At 46.8% G+C, this 25,178-nt stretch overlaps 1 protein-coding gene and 1 non-coding gene across 3 annotated transcripts in view; both read left to right on the top strand.

The window, feature by feature from the left end:
- LOC144105752 (sodium-coupled monocarboxylate transporter 2-like) overlaps positions 1–18,564 on the top strand; it is a 230,096-nt gene extending 211,532 nt beyond the window's left edge. For both annotated transcript variants that reach the window (XM_077638865.1, XM_077638866.1), the window contains 3 exons: positions 4,207–4,325; positions 18,000–18,097; positions 18,228–18,564. In XM_077638865.1, the coding sequence (XP_077494991.1) occupies positions 4,207–4,325; positions 18,000–18,097; positions 18,228–18,314 (304 nt within the window). In that variant the 3' untranslated portion in view covers positions 18,315–18,564. The remainder of the gene's footprint in view (positions 1–4,206; positions 4,326–17,999; positions 18,098–18,227) is intronic.
- A 2,028-nt stretch (positions 18,565–20,592) lies between these two features.
- On the top strand, positions 20,593–20,666 carry TRNAH-GUG (transfer RNA histidin (anticodon GUG)). The gene has a single exon. It is a non-coding gene; the product is annotated as a tRNA-His (tRNA).
- The last annotated feature ends 4,512 nt before the right edge of the window (positions 20,667–25,178 follow it).

Below are 25,178 nucleotides of genomic sequence, written 5' to 3' on the forward strand. Positions count from 1 at the left end.
CATTGCTGCAGTTGTACTACGGTGTCATTACAATCAGTGATGAATTTATCGATGTTATTACTAGAAAGAATTATGCTGGTATCATCTGCGTATATAATAAATTTGGCGTTCTGATTAATGTTAACAATGTTAACAAATAGCAAGGAGCCCAATATGCTGTCTTGTGGAACACCACAAGGCAGTGGCAGGACTCGTGATCGCGAGTTGTTTATTTGGACTACTTGACATCGATGCGATAAATGTGATTGCAACAACTGTAATCCACACCCTCGCATACCGGAAAGGTCCAGCTTATGCAGCAGAACATCATGATTCACCAGGTCGAATGCCCTGAAAAAAAAAAAATCGACAAATAGGCTGTCTACTATTCCCTTGGTTTAAAACTGTGTTAAAATTACTCTTTCTGGTGAAGCAGAGCTAATTCTGTGGACATATTCTTCCTAAACCCAAACTGGTGTTTCGTTATTATTTCGCAGTGATCACAGTTATTTCACAGTGATAAATTTAAAAGCCTGCAGTGTATTATTTTTCAAGGGGCTTATAAAATATGGGTAAGATAGACACCGGACGGTAATTGGCCAATTCATTTCGGTTTCCCTTTTTAAACAGCACTACTACTTTTGCGGTTTGCATTTGCACCAGAAATGTCGATGCCGTCAGACATTTATTCAATATATGCGTTAGAACTGGTGCTATGACATCTGCGACATGTTTTACTGGTTTTATTTGAATTTCTTCGATATCCCTACTGCTGCTGCTCTTTAATTTTTTTGCTGAAATTACTTGCTGTACATTCACTGGCTCTAGAATATTGATTTTTCATTTCGCGTGCTGATATATCGACATGCATTTGAGGAGCTGCCTGGCGTACTCATATTTGTAAAGAAATTATTGAAAACATCGGCCAGTTTGGTCAAATCATCACGATTGCAGTTGTTTAAGAACTGTCTGGAGAGCCTATCTTTTGCTCGCATTTTTTGGCACAGTTCATGTGTGAGCCATGGCTTTCGAATTTTTCTACTCTTTTTGCGTTTTTTAACAGGAAAATGAACATTGTACATTCATTTGAAGGTATCTAAAAAACACTGTAGTTTTGTTAGCATCATGTATATTCAGGACTTCGCACCAGTCTATTTGAAGCAGCTCATTCCTAAACACGTTAAGAGCTGTACTGCTTACTGGCTGGTAAAGACTCTCAGCAGACGAACAATTTAGAGTGCGGGCAACTTGTAAACAAAGGAACACGGGAAAATGATTACTAAAGGAACATGATAGGGCACCAGCTATTATATCTTGTGATGAAAGGTTTGATATGAATATGTTTAGCTTTGACTCACGTACAGTTGTTATTCTGGTAGGTTCATTATTAACGTTGTAAAATCCATATGACAAGAGAAGGTTGTTAAAATTTGTACTAGTAGAAGTGTTAACACCCATATCAATATTATAATCACCTGCGGCGATCAGCTTATACTTGTTCTCTACAACAAATGAAAAAAAGCCTTCATAAAAATAAAAAAATGTTGAAATATGCCCATTTGGCGGCCGACATCAAACCGAATATATTACCTTATCTGCAATTAAAGTTAGCACTTCAAAGTCTGGAGTCACTATGCTAAATGAATCAAGCAGTTCACAGTCCCTCTGTACCAAAGTGAAAATTGCAGTGCCACCTACGCGACCACAAGGGCCGTTGATGTAGTACGTGAAGCTAAGACCAAAAGAGCCATCGGAAAAGATTTCCAGAGCCCGGTGCACCGCATTCAAACCCCCCTCATGTGTAACCCCTTTCAGGAAAATAACGTAATCATTCGTGTATCTAAAACCTTAGCCGAGTAGGCTGTGTCAAGGCGTTCAGCAGTTCACTTGTCACAGTGTGATAAAAATGTGTCGGTCGCTCAACAAAGGGGCTAGGCAAGAACCAATACAAACGCCGCGCTTTTAAATGAAGTTCTTTCCTTCAAAATTGACAATGGTCGATGAAAGACAAAACCTGAGCATTCCTAAAAAGTTATCTACACTTAATCCGCATCCATTCTGGAAGGCCACGGGGCCATAGTCATCCATTGTATCTTTAAGAGCGCTAATGAGTCGGTCCTGAGGTATGGAATAAAACAGGTCGGTTACGTCTATTGAAAAAGGAAACAAAGATTCATTCGAGCTTTCATGGCCATGAAGAAATGCGATAACCTCTTCAGAATTCTTTACCATGAACGGGTCCGCTATTCGTAGTATATACGCAATTATTTTTGTAGAAACTTGGAGAAAGCCCCCTGACACGTATCGCGCTCAGAAACAATGGCCCTAAAGGGAACAACTTCTAAATGAGCTTTCGCGGAAAAGAGAATGCTCAGTGCTTCTCTTTTTCTCCTTTGACTGTTTTCTTAGGATTTGTCAGCTTGTGTCTGTCACACAAAGCCAAGCCTAGTTTTTTTCAGGCTAGGAGCACTACGCTTTATGGCGGAAAAGTTTTTTTAAATGGCTTCCTTCGCCTTTTTACGATAAAGTGGAATAGGTACAACAGCAAAGATATCCTCTGTATCTGAAACCATTAAGGCGAGATCGTTGTGCTTGAGATAATCGATGGTTTGTCTAACTTGTAGTCGGTCCTTTTTCCTGGCCCGCTTCGGCACAAGACAGCTAAGACTTTCCGAGATGCACCAGCCATTTTTCCTCTCCAGGCACGCGTTTAGCTATATCATTAACCGGGCACACGGGTTCCACTGCGGGGACCTTAGGCTCAGTGCAGAATTTGGGGCCATTGGACAATACCTTATCAACAAATTTCGGCACATTGCACGGACCGACATAAGAAACTTTTACAGGTTGTGAATTAACACTTATTCGACACTAACCAATCAAGGAGTGCTGGTAGACACTGCGAACACAGCAGTTCAGTGCAATGTCTAGATTCACGGGAGCGTGGGAGACCAGATGATCATGTAGCCGTGTACAGAAGGTACAATCGTGAATGGTCCCAAATTCTGCACTGAGCCTAAGGTCTTTCCAGTGGAACTCTTGTCCCTGGTTAAGGATATAGCTAAACGTATTCCTGAAGATGCATTCCATTCGTTGGTGCTGCAAGAACACAAAAATAAGAAGGCGGCCAAGGCGTCAAGCAGCGAAAGCAGCGCGGATGCGTGCACGAGATGCGACGAAGTGAAAGCTCGGTGCAACGTTTATGGTCAGTGAGCGTGATCAAAACGGCAGTGACAACCACGAACCCAGTTCGAAGCGAGGGGTCCTGCTTCGAAGGGCGCCGCCAATTTGAAAACGATATCTTAGCGTACGCCAGTGCCACGCGCGGTAGACTCGGTAAATAGCGTACGCAACGTGTGCGTACGGTGAGGCTCGATTTTATATTGCGTTTGGCACATGTACACTACAAAGCACGCTATTTTTTCAGCGTACAGCCGCCGCGGTGGCTGAGTGGTTATGGCATTCGGCTGCTGGCCCGAATGACGCGGGTTCGCTCCCGGCCGCAGCGGCGGAATTTCTATGAAGGCGAAATTCTAGAGGCCCGTGTACTGTGCGATGTCAGTGCACGTTAAAGAATCCCGGGTGGTCGAAATTCCCGGAGCCCTTCACTACGGCGTCGCTCATAACCCGAGAGTCGCTTTGGGACGTTAAACCCCCATAAACCAAACCATTTTTTTAGCGTACGTTTTCACATGTGCCCATTTTAAACTGGCACTACATTGTGCAGCCTCAGAATGGTGCCTGTGCGCTCATCGCAGCTTTGGTAGAGCCGCAACGAAATGGTATCGTGAGGCACCAGAGGGCAGCGAGAGCTGTCCAGCTGGAAGAGCGGCGGGGCCACCCAAGCCGCGAAGGCTGCCAGAGGATGCTGCGGCAGCCAACGTCTGTAAGAGTCGCCACAATGAGCTTCGATGCTCCTCTCCACGACGGGGCAGGCTGCAGAGCTATTGCCAATAGGGAGGCGTGCACAACGATAGGGTTTTAGCGTTTTAGTGGATATTACACTATTGTGAAGCAGTTCTGCCATGACTGAATTCCTCCCATTTTTTATGGTTGATTTTATTTTTGATAGTTTTTTTCCCAACGGGAAATAAGTGAACAATCGGCGTGCCCATGCGTTAATCCGCCGCGCTCAAATGGATATTCATGGGCCATTTAATAATTGATGCTAGTGGCAGCCTCGGGGTTTCCCCAAGTGAGAAAAGATTGACCATTGTTCTGCTGCAGTGCTGACCCTTCTTCGAGGCCGGACGTCCTCGCCCTGTACCGGCTCTCTCCCTACTGGTGCTGCCTGTTCTCCATGTGCTCCACTGTGGTGCTCGGCTTGGCACTGAGCAGCGTCACCGGTATGTTGTTGACCTCGACTAACCCGGAACCCACCTACGAGGTCGATTGGCCCGGGCTCGCTGACGAGTGCCACAGAAAATTTTTACAGTGCACCGACAGCCGGCTTGTCCTTTTCTACGAAACACACTGCGGCTCCACGTGTGCTGCCTGGGCACGGTCTCATCCGCTGTTGGCCAGCAGTGGCGAAAACCATGGGCACGGGAAAAAATGGCCTGAGCTTAGCTTATGGTTAAGCCTAGGATGCGAAGCATACGTCGCTTGGCAAGCCGTACTTCTCGTTCTTCTCCCGTTTCCGTGGCTCTTCGTAACTTGCGCTTTGCGGTCTGACGAGCCGCCCTCTCCCTGGCCGACATCTCGCTGCTCAGCTCAACTGACTCAACGAGTGCGTCGCCTTTTATACAATTGCGTGACGTCAGTATCTCCTAGCGGTAGGAGCGGGAGTTAGGCCGCCGGCGGAGGCTGCGCGTCCGCAAGCGAGCGCACGAGTTGAGCCCCAGCTTTCACAGCTGTTGTGACGTCATATCACGTGGTGCGCCGATGTAGGTCAAGTGGTAGCTACGCGGCCGCGCGCGGCGCAGCAAGGAAGAGCTCGGTTGTGCGGCTAGTATGCTTCGCATAAAACACCACGTGCTTGTTACGACCGCTTTCAGCAGCGCACGCCCCGAGTTTCGACGGTGGCGTGTCGTGGAAAGCGCAGTGAGCTTCCAGTCAACAAGTCAGAGGTCGCGTGGAGCTCTTGCTGTCTTGCTTCAAAGTTTAATAACTATGTAGACATGTCACAGTGACAGTCTGTTCTGTTGAGTGAGCTTAGTGACGGCAGTTTTCGGCCAATTCTCCGATACCTTCTTCTTGATTAACAAGGAAGAGCGGATCCCACACACCAAAAACCACGTGGTCACGATCGCTGCACGCGCGCCTGGTGCGTAATCAGGGTCGGCTTTGGTGACAAACAGTATACACTTATAAATTAGCTAAAGAACTTCTACACACTCCTTACAGACTCTGTCGCCTTTCTATAAAGACTTCCTTTTCTCTACTCATATTCTATAGACTGTCTGTAGGCAAACATGTGCTAAAAGTGTGTGGCCACAAATGTATAGATTGTCTATAGACTTTACTGTCAAAAGTCTGCGGACAGTCTGCTGAGTGTGCAAACAATTTTTTGTGACGGTAGCACATGGGGCCGAATCCTCCGGGCAACAGGGATAGTGTTCACGCACATTAAATGGCACGTGCACGGCAGCCCCGCGAAACGCAAGGCTCGGAGGGAGGACAAACTCAACACTGTCGACTGGTCTAACAACACAGAGACTACTCTCGCCGAAAACGGGGCTTCTATGCACCAGCCAGAAAACGAGATAATGCAAAATGCAGATGTAGGCTTAATAGGGCAAGACAACTGCGCTGCCCTCCAGGCAGTTTTTTTTTTCTTTTCCACGCGCATTGGCCATTCACTTTTTCCAAACGGCGGTCAAAGAATCCTTTGCAATGTTGATGTCACGCATTTAAATCGAGTGGCATGAAAGAAAGAAAAAAGAAAGAAAGCAGGAAGGAGAGGAAGAAGGAAAGAAAGAAAGAAGGAAAGAAGGAAAAGAGAGAAGGAGAGAAAGAAAGAAAAAGAAAGGAAGTAAGAAAAAAAGAAGGAAAGAAAGAGAGAAACAAAGAAAGAAAAAGAGAGAGACAAAGAAACTTCAACTTTTGAATATAGCACTCTTGCTCAATTTATTTATTTTTTTTTATTTATTGTACCCTCAGGGCCAAAGCCATTACAAAGGGGAGTGGGCTATTTAGGATAAACAACAATGAAATAGAATACAGTGAAAATAGATATTAAAAAATAAATTTCCTCCAGAATAAAACAAATAACAACATCCAGAAAAAGTAAACATTATAAACACAATGTATACAATAGAGTGGAAGCAGATATAACACACAATCAACTTTCTTCAGTATAAACAATATTAGCTACAGCATCGTGAAAGATTTTATTATCAGCAATGGCTGCATTTTCAGGGGGAAGGCGGTTTCATTTCACAGATGTGCGGGGAAGATATGACTGAAAAGAAGATTTGGTGTCGCATGTTGGAATGCCAACCTTGCGGCGGTGATCGATGCGACGTGAAATGTATTCGGGGGGTGTTATGAAATAGTCGTGATGCGCAACGTGATGATATAGCTTGTGAAATAGTGTTGGCCGAAAAAAAAGTTTGCGGCGAGATTGTAACGGCGGGAGTGACACGTTAGGTTTAATGGCAGTGATGCTTGCCTTACGGTTGTAATTTCAGAAAATAGAGCGAACGGAATTATTTTGGAATAATTCCAAGGAATATACGTGGTTTTCATGCGTAGGGTCCCATATTGAAGCTGCGTATTCTAGTTTAGGATGTATGGGTGTTTTATAGATTATAAGTTTGAATGTTAAACATACGCCTTTCGCTGCAGAGCAAACATCAACAGACCGAAGAAGGAAAATCTGAAACCAAGGGGATCGTGTGGCGGCACACCACGGGTCAGTGCGTCAGCATCCATTCGCCGCGCAAGACTTGGGCTCCGTGCAATGTGTTAGCTCACGTAGGCGAAAGGCGAATATTTCTACCAGTAGCCAAAACTTCTTCGGCTAAACATCAGTTGGTAGCTGCCTGATGTCTCTTCTAGTGCACCATCAGCTTGTCTTCGCGCGCCGGTCGAAGTCGCCCGTTGTGTCAGCCGCTCTGAGCTGCCCGCTCTTTGGAAAACGCACGGCTCTTAAAACACTGCAGAGTATTTTACGAAACGTAAAATCCTTACTATTGAATAACTGTACAAAAACAAACCATCAATTTTTACTAGAAATGCAGCAGAAACGAACAAAAAGCCGACAGAGAGCAAGCTTCGTGTGTTCATAAAAATTTTGCGACTTAGTTTTTTTGGGGGGGTCTTGGTATTTCCTTGTAAAGAAATTTGAGCAAGCTCACATGAGCCGCGGTTACAGTTCTCGTCATAAAAATAAACTATATTTCGAAAAGTCGAAATAATTGCCGATTTTAGAAATTAACGTACCTATTATCAGAGACGCGCAGTACGTTTCATATTTAATAGATACAAGAGAACTGATTCCCCATCTTCGTTAATGGCAGCAAATTATATTAAACCACTCCACGTCAGACGCAAGATAGCCCGCCTATCCTTCCTTCACCAGCTAATCCACGGAAAAATAGGCATTTCTCCAGTCCCCTATGTGCAGTTTTCAGAAACGCGTAGAACTCGTCGTCATCATGATCACACCTTAGCACCATACTTCGCGCATACTAACACTTTTAAATTTTCTTTTTTTCCATAAACGATTGACGAATGGAACGCCCTGCCTCTACAGGTGATATCGGCTGTTGATTTTGACAAGGCACTCTGTGAGCTATTTTAAATATATGTACTACATTACACAATTTTATTGTTCTGTGTTTTACGATGTAACTGTTTTTGTGTTGAGTGAATGTATTTTTCTGCCCTCCCTGCTTGGACTCAAATGAGGGTCTGCAGTATTGTGGAAATAAATAAATAAAAAAATATTCTGAAGAGGTACCTGGCGGTTGATAATTTAATACATATTGAACGCCATCCTTATTTTTCTAGTTGCTTCACTCTCGTGGTCCAGATCTGCGCTCACTACCTGCCCTAAGGTTTATTTCATTTACCACTTCATCCCTATTATAAAACTGCCTCCTTCTGATAGATTTCACCATTAATTTAGCTTTGTGCGTATTGTTAGACACACACTCTGCGCTGCTTGCCTAGGTCCTTAATCACGTTTCGCAATTCCTGTTCTGAGTTACACAAAAGGGCTCTGAAAGGGGTTCTAATAAAGTTGCAGTATGGCTGGGGTGTTAAAGCACGCCGCTTCACGAATATTGTCCAGCAAGAAATTTTCTAATCCGCTTTGTAAAATCTGAATTATCTGCAGTCAAAATTTGAATTTCTGCGTCTTCGCGCTTTACCCTCTCCTCTCATCACTTTTTGCACGCTTACACGCTGGAAGGTCGGCGCTCCTCCGCCGGCCCCACCTCCGGGAGAAAGCTTCCTGGCCCGCCGGAGCTACGCGTCTAGCTAATTGACCGCGGCCTTGATAGCTGCTTGACGTCTGAAATAATCTAACTAGTAGCCACCTCTCAGCATGTATACATAAGTGCGAGCGATGGAGGAGAGTGCAAGCATGAAAAAGTCGCCGGGAAGGGTTCGCCAACTTTCGCGTGTTATTGTGGGTGCTCTGCGGCGTGTAGAAGTGTATTATTTGGCTCAGGTTTTCATGACAACACAATGCAGTGAATAAATGAGTTGGTGTGTTTTCCCTGGAAGGCGTTTCAGAGCTCCTTTAACGAAGCAAAGTCATCAGCGAATTGGAGATTGCTAAGGTATTTTCATTAACTCGTATCCACAGTTCTTCCCAATCAAGTTCTCTAAGTACCTCCTGAAAACACGCGGTGAACAGTACCAGGGAGATCGTGTCTTCTCACCTGACACCCTTCTTGATCGGTATTTTATCAATCTCCTTGTGGAGGACTATGGCCGCTCTGCAACCGCTATAGATTTTCGAGAGCCCTTACATACTTACGGGTTATGGCGTGGTTATGGCGGATTAGGGAACAAGGTCGTTATTCCTCCAAATGCGGAGAATTGTGTGTGTGTTGTGTGAAATATCTTAAGCATTTTAAAATGTCATGCATTGATTAGAAGGTTTGCATCTTTTAAGAATGAAAGCACCCGAACATTGAACAAAAGCATTTCCTTCTAGAGATAAGGCGGACTGAAGGGAGTGTTCGCCGTAAACTCATGCGAAGTGCTTTTTGTGCGCTCTTCAAACTTTATGCATAAAATAAGACGTTGTTTCTGTGCGCTGTTTCCTTCCCATGCGTCCGAAAGTGCATTCCCTTGCGCCACGAGGCAAGCCGTAAACTGGTTCAACAGAATAGCGGCCTGAGGGGCGAGTTGGTGCATGATGAACGGCTGCGCAAATCAGGACACAGACAAGAAAGAGACGCCACATGCGCACTGTTTCAACCGCTCCCCGAGTCGGTGGCTCAGAGAAACGTCCCCGCAGGGCGCGACCAATCTCGAAGTCGCGGCTGGCACTCTGGCGATGAACTCCGTCACTTCCGTCGGTTGTGTTTGCCACCATGACTTTCCGTATGACGCCTAGCGTGCTACATTTAGGACATCGCTTTTTTTAGCACTAACTCTAAAAGCTCACTGTGCAAAAACTTCTGCCCGCTAGCATTTGGTCAAGGGGCCCCTAAACTTTCCTTGTCCGAGGGTTGGGTTTTGAACGTTCAGTATTGTGCGTTATGTGCGTTCGGAAAGATTCGTCAGTCTGCTCTGAACGCCATTTTCAGATTTGACGACACCAACTACATTCTGATTCTGCAAGATAAACAAATAAATTTGGCGGTTGTCATAAGATAGCCACGGCGCCAGAGAACAAATGTGATTTTTAAAATCGATGACAAACCTTTCTCAAGCTTTACAACACGTAACAGATAGCGATTCTTCCCAGTTTCCCACATTGTACTATGGCTAAAAAGTAAGGCGTTGAGAAAATATTTCCACCCATAAAAGTATTCCGAATTCAGAAGTGAAATAAACATTTCACATAAAAAAATATTTATTTCTTTTCAAATTTTAAATGTTCCGGCATATAAGGAATAAGGGGCTCATCAGGCACCACTCCACCGACGATACGCGAGCCAGCTTCTTCTTGCAAACAACTCATGAGGACTCCGCGCGCATTTTCAACAGCGTGTCCTTCGGTTGCGGCAACGTGCCTAGTTCTGTTAGGCTATACAGATGGAGAGGTAGGAATAACGGTGCAAATGTCGAAGGTGCCTAAGACCCTTGCATATGCAAAATGCCTCACGTGTTTACAGCAGGGGCATTCAGGGGGTTGAATTGGAAACAGCTAGATGAAAGAGTTGGTGCAGATCACCTGGGTAACAACAGATCCGTTAGGATTTCTCTGATATGTGACTCAGGAGAGGGACAGCGGCGAACGAACGAGGGCTTAAAATTATCAAAGCAGAGCGAGCACGGAGTAATCAGGTACCACATACGTGCCTTAACTAATTTGAAAACAACAGTTATCCCTGTAAAAACACGAGAAAAAAAGCAGGATGGCTACCATTCTCTAGCGCTAGATTGAGCGACAGCTGTTAAGGTATATTTTACGATACAATTAAATAGACAACATGAGAGCGACTTCATATCTGCATAGTTCTAGAGTGCTCTTTCGTTTTCCACGGATACTCGTTTTGCATCGATAGCTGTTAGGCACCCGTCCCTGGCTTGCGCATCGCCGTCCGCGTAACAGGGGGGTTCGTTACCATGGTTACCATGGTAACGCACCAACCGGTTACGATGGCAGCCCGGGCATGGTTATCATCCCGCATGACACTACGGAGGATGTGTTAAGACGTTTATCAATGCTGTGCGTCTGTTTCTCGACGTCTGATGTCACCTTATGTTACGGCCAACCTGGGTCACATAAGCCTACGGGCGGCTCTATTTCGAACAGCCGCCTGCCAAAACTAAACGCCTACACAGCTGTCACTGCCTCGCGTTAAGAGCCGTAACCGTCCTGCGGTCATTGTTTTCGACTAGCTCTCCTCAGCAGTCCGCCGCTCTAGGCGCCACCGATGACGCTCTCCTCGGGCGGCGCATTTCGCTGCAGATGGACCTTGCTACACTCATTTGGCCTCACCGTACTCTGCCTACTCTTTCTCCGTTAAAAACCCTCCGGATGGTTCCCGCGATAACCCCTATCTAGTTAAGAATTCCTCTCGCCGTACCTTTCTCCTTCCACGGTGATCACCCTCTGGTTCAGCTCTCCTGCGCTCACGTCATACCCTCCTCCTTCTGCGGCAACCGTCCTCCGGTTGGGCATTCCTTCATTCTTGCCATATTGCCACACTACTAACTCCTCTAGTGGCGCTATACTGCGGCTAAACTGCATTTCCTGGCAGTTGGCAAGCCTTGAGCCATCTCGGGACGAGACGCTTTGTCGTCTTCATCTCTCGTGCTGCCTGCTGCCTTGCGCGTCCCAACAACGCCTTGCGCGTATAAGTAACGTGAGTAAACCAGCCCTGCTTACGTCAACTGTTTCTCGGTGACATATTTGGTGGAGGTGCTGGGTAACGGCCCATGTACGCTGACCTCGAGAACACCTTTGACGTCAGTTCTCAACGCGTGGCTACAACACCAGCCCACAAGGCGAGCCGCCGCCTGCGAGGCCTACAACCCGAGTTCGGCCAACTCGCAACATTGGCAAGGGCCATGATGTCCACTACGGCTAGCCAGGGAAATCAGCATTCCGGGAATGCCCCGCCGTTCGTCCTTCACACGCCTCGGTCGCCCCCATCATTCCATGGTGAGAGGTTTGAAGACGTCGAAGACTGGTTGGCCAGCTTTGACCGTGTGGCGGGTTTCAACGAGTTGGACGGGGAGCGCAAATTACGAATACCTGCTTTACACTACAGGACTCAGCCAATACGTGGTATGAGAACCATGAAGCTTCCTTCACTAACTGGGAGGTTTTTCGCCGACAGCTCTTAGCCACTTCCACCACTAGCGAAAGAAAGGAGAAGGCTGAAATCGCCTTGCAATCGAGGTCGCAGCAGCCGAACGAGAGCGTCGCCATGTTTATTGAGGACATGACGCGACTTTTCAATCGCGCCGACCCTGGTATGCCCGAGGCCAAGAAGGTACGCCACTTTATGCGCGGCGTAAAAGGGCAAGTGTTTGCCGGACTGGTACGTGACCCGCCAAGAACAGTAGCCGACTTTGCCAAGGAGGCAACAAGCATGGAGCGTTCTCTGCAGGAACGTGGCGTGCACTACGGTCGTCAGGCGAGTGTAGCAGCCGCTCACCCCTGTACGCCTACGTCGCTACCCACTGAGAAGATTCGAGAGCTTGTGAGGAGCTTGGTACACGACGAACTCGAGAAACTTCGCTTCGAAGCTCCACAGGCCAGCGTCGCAGCCATACCGGACGTGGTCCGGGATGAAGTCCGGCGAGTTGTTAGCCGCCGCCAGCTCCGAGCACTACAAAGTCGTCCTGAGCAGTGGTGCAAGCCTTTTTCACCGTCACTCCTGTACCTACGCTGCGGTATCCAATTACAGCTGTACCCGCCGTACCACAGGAGTCCCGGTTCACCATGAGAAACGCGCATGTTTGGCGTACGCCAAACAATAGGCCACTCTGCTACCACTGCGGGGAACCCGGCCACATCCTCCGTCACTGCCCTTACCGCAGAATGGGCTTGCGGGGGTTTCCTCCTGACGCACCTCGACAGCGCTACGGAGAACGGCCGCGGGACATCGAGCAGTATCTGTCCGATAACGTGCAGCCATCGACCTCGCAGCGACGCCGGTCCCGGTCGCCATCCCCAAGGCGGTTTTCTTCGCCAAGCCGCCCGTCATCTTCTGGCCAGTTCAGAGGCACGACCCCACATCAGGGAAACTGAACACGGCGTCCTCCGGGGGTAGGGCCGCCGCTATTGGACCAAGTGAAAAGCCTCCACCCGACGATCCGCGGCTACGATCCGATCGATGACTACTTGACCTCACGACCTCAACGACAACACGCTGTGACCGACTGGTTTCTGCCGAAATCGACGATTCCCTGCTACGATCCAACCGACTACCTCACCCGACGCCTACAACGACAACGACGTGCTGTGACCGACTGGTGTCTGCCGAAATCCCAGTAACCGCTAATAACCGCGATGTGACCACACTTGTGGATACCGGCGCTGACTTTTCTCGACCCTCAAAAAGATTCTGACCCCTTGGTCTGGACCGCAGATACGCACCGCCAGCGGCCATGTGGTCACGGGGATTGGCGTTTGTACGTCACGAATACAGATCCGCGGTGCTACTTTCCCTGGTTGCTTTGCTGTGCTACCCGAATGCTCCAAAGACCTGATACTCGGTTTGGATTTCCTTCGGGAGTACGGTGCCGTCATCAACCTTCAGGAGCTGGTCGTGTCATTTTCCAATCAACCCCCTTGTTAACGGTGATTCCGAGCCACGCGGGACAAAGTTACGTGTCTATCACAACCACGTTTTAACCCTGTCAAGATCCAGCATGTTTGTTACCGTAGATGGTGATAACAACACCGGAATTGGTGGCATCGCTGAAACAAACATGTCGCTGCTCCTTGGTCGGTAAGTCTGAGTTGCTCGAGAAATTGTTGAACTGAACAATGGCCGAACCGAACTCTTGGTAACCAATTTTGGCTGTGAACCTCAGTGTTTGCCTGGCAGAACAGCTATTGAGTATTTCGAGGAACTCAGTGAATTCGCGGGACAGCACGCATTGTCCGGAGCCCCGGCATCAGTGGAGGAACCGACCACTCCCATAAAAACTGACGTGAACCCGAACCTCCCATCTAATCAGAAACGCTTCCTGGAAAGCGATATCCAGTCTTTCTGCGACTGCTTTGCCTCGACCTCCAAGGTTAGGTCTGCAGACACCGCTCACAAAGCACCGAATTATAGTTGACGCCAACCAACGGCCGTTATGTCCGCCGCCTTACCTGATCTCTTCGAAGGAGCGTGATGCCATTCGCCGCCCAGTTCGAGAAATGCTCCAGGACGACGTGATACAGCCGTCGACGAGCCCTTGCGCGTCACCTGTTGTTCTAGTAGCAAAGAAAGATGGAACCCTACAGTTCTGCGTTGATTACAGACGTTTAAACAAAGGCACAAAAACGGATGTTTATCCTCTACCGCGTATTGATGATTCCCTGGACCGTCTGCGCCTTGCCAAGTACTTCTCATCGCTAGGTTTATGAAGCGGCTATTGGCAAATCGAGGTGGACGAACGCGACCGGGAAAAGACCGCCTTTATTACACCGGACGGTCTGTACGAATTCCGGGTGCTCCCTTTCGGCCTGTGCTCGGCTCCTGCGACCTTCCAGAGGATGATTGACACCGTTCTTGCCGATCTCAAATGGCAGTCCTGTCTAGTGTACTTGAATGACGTTGTCATTTTTTCTGACAGGTTCGAAGAGCACCTGAGATGCCTGCGCGCTGTGTTCGAAGCAATTCGAAGCGTCCCCCGGTTGGGCATTCCTTCATTCTTGCCATATCCTCATTCCACGGTAACTAACTACCTTCTGGGCGGTTCTCGTGGTAACCACCCTCCGGTTACGCCTTCCGTACTGCAGCTGGTCGCGGCCAGCAGAATTTTCGCCTCCAATTCCCTGGATTGTAGAAAGAAAACCAGCGCAAAGGACGGAGGCACAGCACAGGAACACAGGACGACGCTGGACACCAATTCCCCGGAGTCAGAGGAAGAGGCGGTTGCCCTCGCCATATCTACTACCCATGCTACCACCATCTTCAGCGATTCTAAATCCGCCGTCCGGAACTTCGCCCGCGGAACTTCGCACAGCCGCCCGGCTCCTCGCCTCCGTTTCCCCCAGCCGACTACCCTATTCATTTAATATGGGTCCAGCTCACGCGGGTCACCAAGGTAACGAAGCAGCTAGAGGATACGCCTGCCACCGCCTGGGGGACGCTCGTGAGCGCATGGTCTCGTGTCACGAAATCTCCCTCCATTATCGCGATCAGCGGAATATCTACCCCCCCCCCCTCTCACAAATATCCGACTAAACTACAACAGGGGATGCGGCGCCAGCTTCAGTCCCGTACGCTCATGTCCCATCCCCACCACCCTCCAGCCCTCCAGCCACTTTGCAACTCTCAGACCGCGAGCGATGGGAGGCTGCTAAGTCTAGCTTTGACCCGGCCGTTTAAAAGCGGCTGAAGGACTGGGCTTTGGAAGTCACTGGAAAGCACCAGTTTCCGGCCACAACACGTACCCAAAAGCCGCCCCGTCATTAGGATGCACCCGTCCTATAGCTCCCAATACGGCAGTAAAGTTTTTCACCACCTCTAACACCTGCACTCTCGCCGTACTCTCCTCCTTCACCGGTCACGTCACTCTCCGCTCACATCACACCTTCCTCCGTCCACCCTCCGAGCGATTCCCATGGCAACGCACCAACCGGTTACGCCGACGATTACTGGGTGATTCGACGAGAGATTCGACTGCCTAAATATTTAAATTTTTTAATTTTTTCGATTCTTTTATATATTATGTACACATTATTCAGTAGACCAACAGTGAAGTTCGTTTTGTGAAAATGCTAGTATTTGAGAAGAAAAAATTAAACGGCGTCGTGGCAGGGGCAGCAGTTTCAAGCATAGCCTAATTTCTCAAATTTGTAATGATGTAGGAACCTAGATATCAAAGACATGATGGATATACTTTTCGTCCTAAATGTACTGGGGAGAAGGAATATGTCAGGCTTATTTCCGCCATTTTGGGGAAGTTGTCGCCTACCGCAAAAAATTCCGAAAACGACACAGGCTTGAGCCAGGCTATCAAGAATTTTTTCTCCGCAAATATGAAGCCCATATTTTTCAAACTTTTCACAGTAGATAAGCATCGAGGAGCTAAAAGAGTTTACCGACTTACTTTCATGTTTATATAACGTAGTGAAGTGCGAGAAGTATTGCCTTAAATCTGGCATTTCTGAATATAGTACTGTTTTTCAAAAATCAAAGGAACAAATATCGTATCTCTAATTTTTGTTACAAATTCCTGAAACCAGTCTCTAAGAGGAGGCGAGACAGATTGCGAAAGAACATGTTGCATTATTTTATTTACAACAATGTTATCCAAGCTCAAACTTGTAGTTTCTTCAGAATCTGCACGAGCGCCTAAGTGCGGGGGCGGAAGCAGCAGCAAACACTCCCTCCGCTGCTCCCAATTTTCCGAAAAGGCGAAGACTGGGACCTTTTCTATCAATAATAAAGTGCATACCTAATTACTTTTTGTGGACAAACACCGATCTGTGACGTAAGCATGATTCGGTGGCGCCGCTATAGCCGAGGCGGGTAAAAACTGGAAGCGCGGCCCATAGGAATGCATGTAAACAAAACACCTCAATGTAATTTTCTTACTGCATAGTGCACCTGTAAAGTTGTCTTTCATTAAAAAAGCCGACTACATCCTAGAGTGGAGTGGAACGAAAAAGCGAGGGCGTGGGGACACCCACGGCTTCATAGATGCACTGTGCAGTAAGATAATTATATACATATCTTTTCTTTACATGTATTCCTATGTCCGCACTCCCAGTTTTTACCTGCACTAGGCGATAGCGGCGCTACCGAATACTGTTTACGTCACAGATCGGTGTTTGTCCACAAAAAGTAATTAGGTGTCTCTATTGATGGAAAAGGTCTCTCTTGGAATTTGGGGAAAATTTGGAGAAGCGGAGGGAGTGTTTGCTGCTTCCGCCCCCACACTTAGGCGCTCCTGCCTATCCTCAAGACGCTACAAGTTTGAGCTTGGATAACATTGTTGTAAACAAAATAATGAACACGTCCTTCCGTATTCCTTTTCGCCTCCCTGTAAAGACTATTTTCAGGAGTTTTAAGAAAAAAATGGGGATGGGGTTTTTTTTCTTTGATTTTTGATAAACTTCCTATTACATTAAAAAATTTTAGATTTAGAGCAACACTTCTACCTCCTACCGTATAAAACAATGAAAGTCGGTGCACTCGTTCAGCAGCTTAATGCTAATTTATTGGGAAAGTTTGCAGGAGATGTGTTTTATAATTTCGGAGAAAGAAATTCTTGAATATAGCCTCGTTTGAGACTTGTGTCGCTTTCGAAATTTTTTTCTAGTAAGCGAAAACTTCTTCACAATCACGGAAATAAGTCTGACGTATTCTTTCTTACCAGTGCTTTTAGCACGCAAAATATGTCCTTCAGGGCTTTCATATTTTGATTCTTACGTTACTGCAAATTCGAGAAATTCAGCTCTGCGCGGAAACGCTGCCTGTGCCATGACGTCGTTTACAATTTTTTCTCCTGAAATGTTAGCATTTCCACGAAACAAAATTCACTGTTGCCCTGCTGAATAATGTGTGCGCTATATATGAAATAATCAAGAATATTAAAAACTTCATATATCTGGACAGTTTTACCTCTCGTGGAGTTTCCCTACTACGACGTGAAACGAAGGAACGAAACCAAGGGCGCAAGGAAGGAACGCTGCAAGTCAATGCTTCGAAACTCTGCGATATGATGGCAAAAATGACACAGTGTTTAATAAAATAACCCGGAGATATAACTGCCTGTACAGAATATAACTATAATCGAGCTAGCATTCATGACTTCTTATTAATTAGGCCAGCGTTCGCTTTTCCCTGAATACATCATATGGAAGTCGCTCTCGTCCTTGTCTTTCTTTTTTGTCCGTGTTGTTTGCAGCGCTTCCGAAAATGACGTATATGGACAACCAGGCCGATCCGTCACCCTTCAGGAAAACGAGCGCTTGCTTTCGTTTGCCTTTCCCACTTTTACCATGTACAGCCTTTGTCAAAAGTTCAGATCCCAAAAGGGCCGTACTTTGTGGCATGCTATGCATCAAAAGTGTTCCAAGTCCCTTGAAGGTGATTGAAGAACTCGTTTTCCCTCTCTCCGAAGTTTAGTACTTCTACGGATGCTGCAAGAGATACGCCTCAAAGCAAACCCGCACGGGCTCTGAATTTTTGATAAAGGCTGTACCTTGTCTACGGACGAAATATAACTTCGACCGTGCGACACCATCGGAAATAATGTTTTCTACACAGCTCGACCGGTCGGCGACCTGGAGAGTGCCCTTCGTCTCTCCAGTCCTCTGATGCTGAAGCTTTGGCGCAGATTCGGCTTCTTTCGGCCTTCGACGACGGTAAGAGGATTATTTGACCAATCTGGCCGTTCTCCCCTTGTTTCAGCGTATAGATTAAACTTGGTGCTCGTTCAGCCAAAGCTGGAAGTGCTACGGTGTCGCGCAATGTCTCTTCATTCACCCTTGACAGGAGGCCGAATTTGTCGCAGTCAACGAAAGGGAGCACCGCGACTCGTCCTTCGAAAGTCAGCCCCTGCAGGCAGAGGCCAATGTCTGATCCCTTCGAGCCGATTTGCATTGCTGAACCGACGGCGATATTTTCCATTGCCTCAGTTAAAGGCGCACCAACGAACTGACCCCGCATTCTTTCGCAAAAAAGAAATCACCAGATGGGCGAGCCTTTTATGTCAAACTTGCATCCATTAACGAAGGCGGCCTTCCGTGTACTGGATAAACCACACTTCATTCGTTCACATCTGGCGATTGATACAAGGACGTGCTTGATTCCCAATAAAAATCCGTTTCGAGTCTGCGCTAGTCCAGTGCCCTGTCTTGTCCGTGTTCGCAAAGTGTTTCTGTGAAAACGGCAGTGCTAGAGCTACAAAGGGACAGAAATCATTTAGTAAGCCTAGAAAACAGTAATAATGGGTTCTACAGTTGCATTCGACTATTGAACGATACCGAAGAGTTCGTCCAGTGCTTAGAACGTAAGCACTGCGCTTTTCACGGCTCCGACAATCAATGCATGTTCGGCAAAGCGATGCAGCACTCAGCAGCAACCACAGGGAGCCTTAGGAGGGTAAGCTGTGAAGATAACACGAATTCAATGCCATCCACATGAGCTTCAGTAGTTGGCGACCTTCTATGTCATCACCGCAACTCGAACATCACGCACCGCGGACTGGACCCGACAGCATCCACACAGTGGAACAAAAAGATTTAATTTCAAGCGTATGACGCGATAGCGTTAATGGGTCTCTATAGCGCCCAGGGGTCTTAGCATATTGTCACGTATAGCGGTTACAGTAGTCCAGCGAGCAGGAAGACAGCGAGAATGGCTCCCATCCGAAACTTTTTATTTGGGCAGACTTACTCCCGCAAATAACTCAATGACCCGGCGCCGACGTAGCAACAAACGTGCTCGACGGTCGTCGAACAGTATGCCCGCCGCTCTTGGCCGCGCACAAATTAAAGCTGACTGCGAACTTTCGAGATACGGTGCACAAGAGAGCCTCAACAATGTGGAACAACGTAGAATCACTTCAGCCTGATTGCGATCCTTCGGAATAATTCTGGTCGCGCCTTGCATCACAAATACAGCGATAAAGCCGCGTGCCGACGGCGTTAAACATGTAGAAATAAACTTTACAAAGCTTCGCGGCAATATCGCTTCACAGGCACTACCCGACAAGACACACAGGGCATGCCTTTACCCAAATCTAGCGAACGTGCCTCGGGGGCCTAGGGGTAGAGTATCTGACTGCGGTGTGCAAAAGGGGGATAAAGTATACGTTGTCCCCGTTTAACCGCGGCTGACACAGTTGAGTACCTCTGGGCACGACACCCTGGCTGATACAGACAGGTGTTTATTACTACAAGGCCCGCACGAACGTCCTACGCCGACACGGCTAACCGGGACGGCAAGCTTATGGTATGGCAAGAGCGAATTCATCTATAACTCGAAGTGGGAACACTGTTAGTCAAGTGTTTTAAGGGAATGTGAGCTCAGTTGTAGAGCGACTGCTCCGGTGAAGCGGTGGTCCCGGGTTCTAACCACGGACCAGGACGAAACTACGAGGTTTGTGAGAAAGCTGTGTAGCTTTCTTTTGTAGCCGTATGGCTGCGCTCGGGTGGGTGTCAATGAATAATTACTCACTTTTTACAAATCTACTCCAACTTGGGGGATTCCCGTAAAACATTTGGCCAACACTGTTCAAACTTCGAGTTATTAACAAATTCACTCTCGCCCTACCATAAGCTTGCCCTCCCGGTTAGCTCAGTTGGTAGAGCGACTCCTCCGGTGAAACGGTGGTCCCTGGTTCACACCCCGGACCAGGAGGAATTTTTCTTTAACTACGAAGATCCTGAGAAAGCTGTATAGCTTTCTTTTGTAGCCGTATGGCTGCGCTCGGGTGGATGTCAATGGGTAATTACTCCCTTTTTATTACAAATCTACTGCACCTTGGGGGATTCCCCTAAAACATTTCACCAGCACTGTTCAAACTTCGAGTTATTGAGCAATTCGCTCTCGCCCTACCATAAGTTTGCCGTCCCGGTTAGCTCAGTTGGTAGAGCGACTCCTCCGGTGAAGCGGTGGTCCCGGGTTCGAAGCCCGGACCAGGAGGAATTTTTCTTTAACTACGAAGATTCTGAGAAAGCTGTGTACATTTCTTTTGTAGCCGTATGGCTGCGCTCGGGTGGATGTCAATGAGTACTTACTCCCTTATTATTACAAATCTACTCCACATTGGGGGATACCCCTAAAACATTTCACCAGCACTGTTCAAACTTCGAGTTGTTGACCAATTCGCTCTCGCCCTACCATAATCTTGCCGTCCCGGTTAGCTCAGTTGGTAGAGCGACTCCTCCGGTGAAGCGGTGGTCCCGGGTTCAAACCCCGGACCAGGAGGAATTTTTCTTTAACTGCGAAATATCTGAGAAAGCTGTATAGCTTTCTTTTGTAGCCGCATGGCTGCGCTCGGGCGGATGTCAATGAGTAATTACTTCCTTATTATTACAAATCTACTCCACATTGGGGGATTCCCCTAATACATTTCACCAGCACTGTTCAAACTTCGAGTTATTGACCAATTCGCTCTCGCCCTACCATACGCTTGCCGTCCCGGTTAGCTCAGTTAGTAGAGTGACTCCTCCGGTGAAGCGGTTGTCCAGGGTTCGAACCCCGGACCAGGAGGAATTTTTCTTTAACTACGAAGATTCTGAGAAAGCTGTATAGCTTTCTTTTATAGCCGTATGGCTGCAATCGGATGGATGTCAATGAGTAATTACTCCCTTATTATTACAAATCTATTCCACCTTGGAAGATTCCCCCAAAACTTTTCACCTGCACTGTGCAAACTTCGAGTTATTGACCAATTCGCTCTCGCCCTACCATAAGCTTCCCGTCCCGGTTAGCACAGTTGGTAGAGCGACTCCTCCGGTGAAGCGGTGGTTTCGGGTTTGAACCCCGGACCAGGAGGAATTTCTTTAACTACGAAGATTCTGAGAAAGCTGTATACATTTCTTTTGTAGCCGTATGGCTGCGCTCGGGTGGATGTCATTGAGTAATTACTCCCTTATTATTACAAATCTACTAACCCTTGAGGGATTCCCCTAAATCATTTCACCAACACTGTTAAAACTTCGAGTTATTGACCAATTCGCACTCGCCCTACCATAAGCTTGCCGTCCCGGTTAGCTCAGTTGGTAGAGCCACTGCTCCGGTGGACGTAGCCCGTCCTGTAATACCGCGAGTGTGACGTAGATCGTCATCTAACGGCGAGGGCGGAAACTGTGTGAGAACCCTCTTATGCTACCTATGGCATCAAAACTGCTAGAACCGAGACCCTCGTTAAGCTATTAGCAGACAAGGCATATGAAACGGGGGGCTTCTTTCACGAGCATATGAAGGAAGCCAACAGTCACCGAAACCAAGGTGCATGGGGCAATGTTTCTTTTTTAATTTGTAGTGCCAATCACTTGGTTTAAGTAAAGTTACTTATAAAGCAGCAGAACAAAAAACTATGCCGCCGGTGGGATCCGAACCCACGACCTCCGAATATCGCGTCCGGTGCTCTACCAACTGAGCTACGGCGACGGCTGTCCAATCCGCGGCTCTCGTGGGTATTTATGTTTATTGCGTGTAAGCGAACCTTGAGAGTGTTCACCAGCGCCACCCTCGCCCATAGCGGTGGACGTAGCAAGTCCTGTAATACCGCGAATGTGGCGTAGAACGTCATCTAACGGTGAGGGCGGAGACTGTGCGAGAACTTTATTATGCTACCTATGGCATCAAGACCGCCAGAACCAAGACCCTCGTTAAGCTATTAGCAGACAAAGCAAATGAAATGGGGGGGGGGGGGGGGGGCTTGTTTCACAAACATATGAAAGAAGCCAACAGTCACCGAAACCAAGGTGCATAGGGCAATGTTTCTAATTTGTTTTTTTTTCTTTTAACACTGGTGAACACTCAAGGTTCGCTTACATGCAAAACATAAATACTCACGAAAGCAGCAGATTGGACAGCCGTCGCCGTAGCTCAGTTGGTAGAGCACCGGACGCGATATTCGGAGGTCGTGGGTTCGGATCCCACCGGCGGCATGGTTGTTTTTTCTGCTGCTCTATAAGTAATTTTCTTTAATCAAATCAAATCAAATCAAAATCAAAAAATTTATTTTCAACATTGATACAATGTTGATGGCTTCCGTGACAAAAAGCTGTGAGGACAGCTTGACTAGGTCAGGGAACCATTTTGGCAGCAGCGACTTCATATGCACTTCAATAATTCAAATACAAATGAAATGTGCAACAGACTACATACATTGTCCTACTTACTGAGTACAATAGTTAAAATGCAAGTGAATATTGTAATGGAATACACGGACTTCATTCATCAACTTAACTACGCCACAAAAGAACAATGTGCACTACAATCAAACTACGCAACAAACGAATAAAAATTAGTACCAATAAAGAGTTTGACATGTGAGATCCCGATGAGAAGGCAAACACACACACACTCACTCTGTATGCCCAATTTCACAATTACCACTCAAAATCATAAAACAGTCTTAGAAAATTGCCCAGAAACAAACATGCTGCGCAATGCGGTGCGCGTTAGGGCAATGGAACCAGAAAGTTGCGTTTTAATCTTGTTTAATAGAAATGGTACGTTGTACGTTAATGTTTGCAGAAGATAATTAGTGCGTGGCCGCGTTACAAACCATTCCTCAGACGACCTGGTTCGATATGTGCAAGTTTGCAAAGTAAGAGTACACAGCTCCTTCAGGAACTGCTGGTAAGATACACTAGAGAAGTACAGCAGGTATAGTAGACGGTAATCGTAAATCTGTTGTATACTGACCAACTTGAACTGAGTAAAGAGGTCATGAGTGTTGTGAAAGTATGAAACATTAGCGATGCAACGAACAGCTTTCTTTTCGAGCCTATGTAGTATAGTTATGTTTTTTTTAGTAGTCGTGGCCCAAATTAACGTGCAGTAGTTAATGTGGGACCGAAAGACGGAGTGAAAAACTTGAAGTTTAATGTTAGTTGGAAAAATATCTCGAGATCGACGTATTAAGCCAACAGCGGAAGAGAGTTTTTTCACCAGTTGCTGTATATGCGCATCCCAAGTCATACGGTGCGATAGTACCACTCCTAAAACCTTGTGCTCTTTGACTATATCGATTGTAGAGCTGCCCAAGCGGAGCTCGCCAATCAAACTTACTGGTTTGTTTTTTGAAGCAAACAGAATGGCTTTTGATTTTTTAGGATTTATTCTTAAACAGTTTTTGCTCGACCAATCAAGCAATTTGCAGAGAGTTTCATTAGCGGTATGCAGTAGGTGAGAACTATTATCTGATGTGAAAAACAAGCTGGTATCATCAGCGTACAAAACAAACTTGACATGCTTATCAATACGAACCACATCGTTAACACAGATATTGAACAAAAACGGTCCCAAAACGCTGCCTTGAGGGACACCGCATGGTATTTCTTTAAAGGACGACAGACTGCCATCGATAACTACAGATTGCATGCGTGTTGCAAGGTACGACTTTAATAGTGAGTGGGGTACGCCCCGAATGCCATAGTGATACAGTTTATTAAGGAGAACAGTATGGTTGAGGCAGTCGAAAGCTTTGCTATAATCTACAAACACCCCAAGCGTCAGTTTATTCGCATCCATGTTTTTGAGTATCAATTCCTTTTGAATCAAAAGGGCGGACTCGGTAGAGCACCCTTTTCTGAACCCATGCTGACATTCAGAAAGAAGTTTATGCTTGGTAAAAAAGGGGTCGAGACGAGACAGAATAACTTTTTCAAGACCTTTTGAAAACACTGGGAGAACTGACACTGGTCGGTAGTTGGCAGCATCATTTTTGTCGCCGCCTTTATATATAACTGAAACTTTTGCGCGTTTCATGTTTAGTGGAAAAAAAAACAGTCTCCAAAGCAAGGTTAAAAATGTGTACGAGGGCTGGGCAGATGACGTCGAGGACGTATTTGACCGGTCGGACCTGGATATTATCTATGTCAAGGCTTTTACTGTTCTTTAGTGACGTAAATATGTTGTAAACCTCAGCTGTATTAGTTGGCACCATAAAAACAGTGTTCAAGAGGTTGTCGTCAAGGACGCAAGACGTTACAGAAGGAGCAGCATTGTTAGTCATGGCAGTTATGTAGTGGGTGTTGAAATGCTCTGCTAGAGCACCCTCAGTAAGCAGTTGACCTTGGACAGTCATCTGAAACTGATTAGGCGCAGCTGTATGCAGGCCGAGTGCGTCGTTCACAATCTTCCAGATCCGATCAGGACGAGATGTCGAGGCATCCTGAATCAGCTGCTGAAAGTACTGCACTTTGGCTTTCCTTAGTTCTGATGTGATTCGATTGCGTAGTTTCTTGAACTCTGCTAATATGGAAGGCTTACGCGTTTTTAAGAACAGGGCGAAAAGCTTATTTTTATCTTCAATCATTTTTACCTGCTCGATGCCGATCCAAGGTTTTCTTATCGATCGACGCTGCCTAACAGATTTAAGTTTGAAGCATGCCTTGTAATGGGCAGAAAAAATAGTCATAAAAGTGTCGTATGCTTTATCTGCAGTACTTTCTGCAAAAACCTCAGACCAGTCAGTGCTAATAATTTTATTCCTAAAATCATCGATACTGGTGTCATTTATAGATTGAAAAATGAACTTTGAACGAGAAGGTTTGCGACGCACAGCGACGTCTGAATAAGCCATAAAAACAGGACAATGATCACTGAGGCTGCAATTGACGGTTCCGGCTGCGGTTACTGGTGTGTTGCTGTTCGTAATCAATAGGTCCAAAACCGATGAAGTTGTTGATGTGACACGCGTTGGTGTTTTAATGACGTTTTGAAACCCACAGGCTGCAAGTTTGTTGTTCAGTTCAGTAG

Source organism: Amblyomma americanum, chromosome 9, assembly GCF_052857255.1.
Source record: "Amblyomma americanum isolate KBUSLIRL-KWMA chromosome 9, ASM5285725v1, whole genome shotgun sequence".
Taxonomy (NCBI): domain Eukaryota; kingdom Metazoa; phylum Arthropoda; class Arachnida; order Ixodida; family Ixodidae; genus Amblyomma; species Amblyomma americanum.